At 38.9% G+C, this 8,209-nt stretch overlaps 1 protein-coding gene across 2 annotated transcripts in view; it reads left to right on the top strand.

The window, feature by feature from the left end:
* TMEM116 (transmembrane protein 116) overlaps positions 1 to 8,209 on the top strand; it is a 120,539-nt gene that overhangs the window by 75,899 nt on the left and 36,431 nt on the right. For both annotated transcript variants that reach the window (XM_022550915.2, XM_022550911.3), the window contains exons 6-10: positions 2,944 to 2,993; positions 3,925 to 4,008; positions 4,569 to 4,707; positions 6,666 to 6,810; positions 7,361 to 7,434. In XM_022550915.2, the coding sequence (XP_022406623.2) occupies positions 2,944 to 2,993; positions 3,925 to 4,008; positions 4,569 to 4,707; positions 6,666 to 6,810; positions 7,361 to 7,434 (492 nt within the window). The remainder of the gene's footprint in view (positions 1 to 2,943; positions 2,994 to 3,924; positions 4,009 to 4,568; positions 4,708 to 6,665; positions 6,811 to 7,360; positions 7,435 to 8,209) is intronic.

Genomic DNA, 8,209 nt, shown 5'->3' on the forward strand with positions numbered 1-8,209 from the left:
CTATGACACTAATTGCAAGAAAACAAACTCTATCTCCAAATTTGCCCCCACTGCCTATTATTCTGTCATTATAGCTTTATATCAGGAGCCTTGAAGATTTGTTTTTCATTTTTGAGTTCTCTTTTAAATACCCCAGGAAGACTTCGGCCCTAAACTATTACTAGTAAGCTTTTTACCAGAGATTCATTGACAGTGGATAAGAACAGCAGTTAAACACAGGATAGCCACGTGATGATGGATAGAAGATAGAATAAAAAGAGAAGAAGAAATGTGAGTGGGAGAGGTCACCAAAGACTAATTTTACTTATTTCCCATTTTACCTGAAGTCGACACTGGCTGTTCTACTTTAAATCATTTGCTATTCCTGATCCAAAGTTCTTAGGGAAAATCAGTTACCCACCTCTGATTTTTTTTTTTTTTTTTTTTGTGGTACACGGGCCTCTCACTGCCGCGGCCTCTCCCGTTGCGGAGCACCGGCTCCGGACGCGCAGGCTCAGCGGCCATGGCTCACGGGCCCAGCCGCTCTGCAGCATGTGGGATCCTCCCGGACCGGGGCACAAACCCGTGTCCCCTGCATCGGCAGGCGGACCCTCAACCACTGCGCCACCACGGAAGCCCCCACCTCTGATTATTGATTAATTGCTCACTTAATCCTTATTGATCCCTAACAATGGCATTCCAGAATATAATATGATCTCTGCCTTAAAATATTGGATTGGCCAAAAAGGTTATTTGGCTTTTTCTGTAAGATGGCTCTAATAGTGCTTAGTTGTCTTTAAGTTCATTTGAAACAATTTTGTTAGATTGTATTGTGACAGCTGTCATATCGGCATGCATTTTAAAATAATTGATCAAAATTGGTGAGTTTTTGTGTAGCCATTTTAATATTGAAGATGGAAGAAAAAACGCAACATTTTCGGCATACTATGCTTTATTATTTCAAGAAAGGTAAAAACGCAGTGTAAAAAAGATTTGTGCAGTGTATGGAGAAGGTGCTGTGACTGATCGAACGTGTCGAAAGTGGTTTGTGAAGTTCGTGCTGGAGATTTCTCGGTGGACAATGCTCCATGGTTGGATAGACCAGTTGAAGTTGATAACGATCAAACTGAGACATTAATTGAGAACAATCAACATTATACCACGTAGGAGATAGCCAACATACTCAAAATACCCAAATCAAGCGTTGAAAATCATCTGCACCAGCTTGGTTATGTTAATCGCGTTGAGGTTTGGGTTCCACAGAAGTTAAGTGAAAAAAACCTTCTTGACTGTATTTCTGCATGCGATTCTCTACTTAAACGTAACGAAAACATTTTGTTTTTAAAACAAATTGTGACAGGCGATGAAAAGTGGATACTGTACAATAATGTGGAATGGAAGAGATTGTGGGGCAAGCGAAATGAACCACCACCAACCACACCAAAGGCCAGTCTTCATCCAAAGGTGATGTTGTGTATATGGTGGGATTGGAAGGGAATCCTCTTTTATGAGCTCCTTGCAGAAAACCAAACGATTAATTCCAACAAGTACCGCTCCCAATTAGAACAACTGAAAGCAGCGCTTGAGGAAGATCATCCGGAATTAGTCAACAGAAAATGCATAATTTTCCATCATGGTAACGCAAGACTGCATGTTTCTTTGATGACCTGGCAAAAACTGTTGCAGCTTGGCTGGGAAGTTCTGATTCATCTGCCGTGTTCACCAGACATTGCACCTTTGGATTTCCATTTGTTTTGGTCTTTACAAAATTCTCTTAATGGAAAAAATTTCAATTCCCTGGAAGACTGTAAAAGGCACCTGGAACAGTTCTTTGCTCAAAAAGATTAAACAGTTTGGGGAAGATGGAATTATGAAGTTGCCTGAAAAATGGCAGAAGGTAGTGGAACAAAATGGTGAATACGTTGTTCAATAAAGTTCCTGGTGAAAATGAAAAATGTGTCTTTTATTTTTACTTAAAAACCGAAGGAGCTTTTTGGCCAACCCAATAGAAAAAATTTTGTTTTCTATTATATTAAGACGTTCTCTTCAAAATCTTTCTCCATAAACTCCTAGGGGATATGGGCCATTCTTCTGTAGGTTGTTTTACAGTGTCTAATGCAACTGGGAATTTTTGAAATGTTCTTTCTTCTAGATAGGTCTTATATTCAAAGGTCTTTTTTGACTCTGCCCTATTAGACTGAAACTGGCCTATAATGGTTTCTGCTGGTCATCTTATACATAGACTTTTACTCCACCCATATGGTCTGAAAAGTCTACACCTCCTTTGATCTAAAAGAGGAGAGGATTGAACTATTATTAGAAGATGAAGGATTATGGTGTGATTTCATATTTGCCTTTCTTCTTAAGAGAATTTGTTGTGGTATCCAAATCTTAGATTAAGCTACTTTCTACAGGCCCTCTTTGTGGCTTTTGGTGTACTTTTTAGAATATAGTAATACAGATAAAATTCTGTTATCTTCAGTGCTAAGGAACTATCTATTTCATTGAATTTTAAAAAATACATTTATTTATTTTTGGCTGCATTGGGTCTTCGTTGCTGCACGCGGGCTACTCTTCGCTGCAGCGCTCAGGCTCCTCACTGCGGTGTCTTCTCTTGTTGCGGAGCACGGGCTCTAGGCACACGGGCTTCAGTAGTTGTGGCTCGCGGGCTCTAGAGCGCAGACTCAGTAGTTGTAGCGCACGGGCTTAGTTGCTCCGTGACATGTGGGATCTTCCTGGACCAGGGCTCGAATTCATGTCCCCTGCATTGGCAAGCGGATTCTTAACCACTGCACCACCAGGGAAGCCTCCTATTTCATTGAATTTTATATCAAATATTGCTTAACTGAAGTAAACCTGCTGTTGGGAATTTTTGTACTATCAAATGGTAAGTGATGATCTGGTATTTATTGTAATATGATTGGCAATATCCTAAGACATTACTCACATTTATTCTTTTCATAGGTTATAGGTTATACCTGTCGAGTTAGTCAAATAGCCATCATTTTGTCAAGGTAAGAGTTTTGCTTTCCTTCCTAGCAAGGTGTAGACTCTTGTTAGTCTTGGGTCTAGGGAGGAACAAATAGAAGGACAATGCCCTTATTTCCATTGATTCTGTCACTCCTGAGTCCTCACAGAGCTTTACTAAGTAAGAAACAACAAATGTGTGATCATTGATTCCATTTTCCCAGGTAAAATAGGCAAGCAATTTGAAGTTTCAGATTGGGTTTTAGTCGCAATTCTGCCATTAACTCTGTATGACCTTCAATAAATATTTCCCTTTAAGTCTTTTGACTTCTAATTCCTTTTCATATATCATGAAAAGTTGTAGTAGGTGGTTTTCAAGATCTTCTTCACCTTTATAACATTGGGTGAGACTCTTAAAGTTATTAAGCTCAGAAAGGATCTGGATCTCACCTAAAGTGGTAGTCACATTGAGTTGGTTTTAGACTTTATAACTTTTACTCCTAGATCTTTTCCTCTTATAGGAATCTGGATATATTTAGCTGCATAAATAACTGGTTGATTAAAGCTGTGCTTTGGAAAAGCTCTCAGGAAGGAGCTGATGAGAATGAAGTTATTACTGGTCACCATGAAAAGTGAAACAGACTGATCACAGAGCTCCTTGGTAGCTTTTTCATTTCACGATTATCCACTTGGATTTTTAATCTGATCATACAGCTCCCAGAGACTCTCTGTGAAACTCTGTTAAGAGTTTATTAACCTAGGTATAAAATGCATTTCCCACTCCACTTCTCCAGGAACTTGAAAAGAAGGTATACTTAAAGTTTTTGAGGTACTTTTCTTGAAGGAATTAAATGTATATGTATTTGCGGAGAGCTGGTGGGGTGATGGAGTTGGAAGAAGGACAGGAGAATATTTTGCAAAGGGAAAATGGCATAAAAAAAGTTTGAATATTAGGGTGATAAGTTTTTTTCCTCCCAGCCTGATACCTCTATTATTGATGATACCTGTATTCTGTTTGGGCAATGCCAGTGAATGTTTCCGCAACTTCAGCCAGAGCCACAGGTAAGTAAGGACCAAACCTATCATTTTTATAATAGACTACACCTGTTCTTTTCTATAAACAAAGATGGAGGAAATGGGCTTCCCTGGTGGCGCAGTGGTTGAGAGTCCGCCTGCCGATGCAGGGGACGCGGGTTCGTGCCCCGGTCCGGGAAGATCCCACATTCCGCAGAGCGGCTGGGCCTGTGAGCCATGGCCGCTGAGCCTGCATGCCCAGAGCCCGTGCTCTGCAGTGGAAGAGGCCACAGCAGTGAGAGGCCCGCGTACAACAACAACAAAAAAAAAGATGGAGGAAGACTTTGTATATACATTCTGGCCAAGGTGCTTGTATTTGAAATGGGCTTTGGACAAGTTGTACAGTCAAGGCCAAAAATATATAAGCAGAAACACAACACAAAATGACTAGATGATTATGTGTCAGTGAGAAGGAATAAGGTATTATGGGCAAGGCTTAGCTAAATGATAAGTTAAATTACATACTCATTAACTTTTGTTGCACCAAATAGGTATCTCTCTGGTCTTATACCTGTAGCAACATTCCTGACCATTGATTCTCTTCCTAGGTGTATCCTGATGTACTCACCACCAACAGCCATGGCTAAAGTCCTGCCTTCTGCCAACATATCAGTCTGTAGCACACTTTATTTTTATGGGCTTATCATTTTCCTGGCCAGCTTTCTACTCAGCCTCCTCACCATTGTGGTATGGCTTTATGGAAAGAGAGGGGGCGGTTGGGTGGGATGGGGCAGTATACCCAGGCCTGGGAAAGATGGGGCGGAGAGGCACTTCTTATAGTCCTAGAACTAAGAAAGTGTCTAGTAGATATTGATAATTTAATTATCAATTAATTTAATTTAATTACTACCTCAGTCTTTTGGACTTCCCAAGATCAAATGATGAGTGGGGAAAAGAGCCTATATTCATTATGCGAGAATTATGCTCACTCTAGAAATAATGTGTTCCTGTGGATCCTCATGGAGGACCAGACCAGAAAACTAGTATGTGTCAGGTATATTCTTTATAAAGTATGATACTCTGGAACACAGGACATCTTCTCTGTTTTAATTTTCCAAATAATTAAAGAGTTTTCTTTTCTCAGTTCTTTATTGACTATAAATTTGCATTTATGCTATGTCTAACTGGGTTTAAAGTGCTGAGTGACTCAGACAGTTATTAAATACTCATTTGACATCATCAGACTGATGGACAAGTAATCATCCATGGGACAATACATTATTTATATATAACTGCCCAGTACAAAATCAGTAAGCAAGTGAACATGCCTTTTTATTTGTCATATCTACTTTTCAGTATCATTTTCTCCACTTTTCATATGCTAGTTCAGGAATTATAAACTATCTGGTTGCAGACCAACTTTATCCCACAGTTTTTTTCCTTTTGCTAACACAACCAACATCTGTGAATGAAATACAATTGTGGAAAATTTTCTTTGACAATTCAAAAATAAGTTATGGAGATAGCTTAGATCAAATCAGCAACTTTGTAAAGAATGCACAATGACTAGTTTATATTAAAATGGCCTTGATGGTTTTCATTTAGAACTGATTGACAGGAGAGACATGTGTCCCAAAACCTGGCACCCTAGGGATTCCTGTTTGCTCCTTCAGAATAACCCAGACTTCAGTGGGCATTCAGGACTGGCATTCTGATTCTTTTGTAATCAGCAAACGGCGAACTGATTCTACTAGATGTAAATATTCTCAAATAAGTTCAAGCCTCTTTATGATTCCTGTGTCTGTGGGGAAAGGAAACCACATGGCTAACCTTAAGTAATTGGGTTATTAACTTACAGAGTGGATCTGGATTATTAGGAAAAGTTTCAGATTTGGACAGATTTTATTACCTAATTTACTCCCCACAAAAAGGACATTGAACTGATTTATATTTATTTCATTAACTAAACCGTATTCAAATTGCTCCCAAATGCAAGGGAAAAACAATCTGTTTTCCATCTAAGTGTAAGAAGAGACTTCCTAAAACTTTTTTTTCTGGGAGTTGAGAATTTAAGCTCTGTCACAGTGCTAAAGTATTTATTTTAGGGGTATTAAGCACAGAACACTTAATAACACAACCTTTATTTATTTAGTTTAAACATCTTTTTTGGAGTATAATTACTTTACAATGGTGTGTTAGTTTCTGCTTTACAACAAAGTGAATCAGCTGTACTGTATATGTAATTCACCATATACATATATCCGCATATCTCCTCCCTCTTGTGTCTCCCTCCCACCCTCCCTATCCCACCCCTCTAGGTGGTCACAAAGCACCGAGCTGATCTCCCTGCAACACAACCTTTAATAAAGTGTTTTAAAAGAGAATCTGGTTATATCTTAGTTTTAACTTCCCATGCATATTGTGATTAACTTCATTGAGAAAAATGAAAGCCTGAGGGTTGATGTAAGGTTTATGTATTGAACATATATAGTTTGACTAATATCTGTCAATTTACCTGGCCAAGCAAAAGATCACTCTAGAGATAATTTTCTCTCAAAAAAAGCCTGGTCTCAGATGGTAAAGACAGGAGGATGGTCTTTCCTGCTGTCAGATCCTAAGAGAAGGATCTCTCCAAAATGATAGGCTAGACCTGGGAAGTTTTAGTAAGCCTTAGGCAGACTACTCACCGCTATACTCATGTTTAGGTCTTACTCATTCAAGCCCAGACACTTTATAAGAAGTTTCTGAAATCGACTGGCTTTCTGGGGAGTGAACAGTGGGCAGTGATTCACATTGTGAAGCAGCGAGTACGCTTCTACCCAGTGGCCTTCTTTTGCTGCTGGGGCCCAGGTGGGTATCTTAATGGAAAGATTTGGGCAATGAAAAGGGTAACCATTAGATTGTGGTCAAGCAAAGTAGTCTCACCAAGAAGGATGACTACAAATTTCTGTCCAACATGTAAAATTTACCTTCATTCCACCCGTATCTTCTTATGTTTTAGAGATTAAGAGAATTAGATGTGAGATGATATGAGAGGAAATGTACTGACAGAACTCAGAGACATTAACACCTGCCCTTTCTACTACATAAAGTTAAAGTGTAAGGATCAGATAGGATAATGTTTATGAAAGGGCTTGGTAAACATAAGAAGTTAAGAATTGTAACTTATGATGTTCCTGTAGTATGTCTTGCCACCATTGCTACTCTAATAATCTGCAAAGTTTAATCAATGAGGAATAGCGGTTGGAGATCTGAGGCCAGTGGTTTATATAACTGGTTAATCTCACTGCTAGTCTTCATTATGCCTATAATTCTCACAATGCTTAGGCGTGTATACTGAAAAAAATTATGCTCAGGCAGCCAGGGCTGGCAGCAAGATTTATACTTTGTGTTTTCACAGCTGTCATTCTGATGATCATAAAGATGACTAAGCCACGGGACACCAAACTTCACATGGCCCTCTATGTTCTCCAGGTAACACCCTGAACATCCAGCATTTCTGTTCTTATACTCTCTTATCCTGTTCTCTTACATTGCCATTATTCAGTAAGCACAATTTTTCCCCTTAGGGTATTTCTTTCTGCATTGCAAGAGAGAAATATATTATTTATATTCAGTTATGAAGAATGTGGAAATTTCCTCACAGATGAGGTAGATACCTTTGTTAAAGTGCTGCCATGCATTCCAGAGCATGTGTATCTCAGGCCAACTTCATTTCATTGATGTGTTTTTTTTTAAGGGATGGGTAACAAAAGACAAGATCTACCAGATAATGTTCTCATGAAACTCTGATAGTGACATGATTCTCTCTCACCCAGAGTGAAATGAATGGGATAAATTAGCTATTCTAGGTGAATGGAGAGAGAGAAGTAAAGAAAAAATGATTCTCTCTTTTCATCCTTTATCAGATTTAAGAAGGGTTTTTTGGGCTATCTGACTATGGTGATAGGGCAGTTTCTTCAAGCCTAACCTGGGAAATGGGGCAATAAGGAGGGATATTGAAATGACTTCATTATCCTTATGTATATACTAAGAAATATGACTAACTCTCAGTCATCCATAACAAGGTATGGTGTGAAGAGTGAGTTCAGGAAGAGCTAGAAAAATATTTTTTAAAAACTGACACCAAATTTTGATTTTTGAGATAGAATAAATATAACAGTGATTTATAAATAAGAGGAATGGAAACTCTTCCCCAAATCTCTGAAAATCTGAAGGATGGGCTCCATCACCCCTTCATCTCCTCCAG

This window comes from Delphinapterus leucas, chromosome 14 (genome assembly GCF_059928025.1).
Source record: "Delphinapterus leucas isolate spDelLeu-1000000601 "Yukka" chromosome 14, BTC_Dleu_Yukka2, whole genome shotgun sequence".
NCBI lineage: Eukaryota > Metazoa > Chordata > Mammalia > Artiodactyla > Monodontidae > Delphinapterus > Delphinapterus leucas.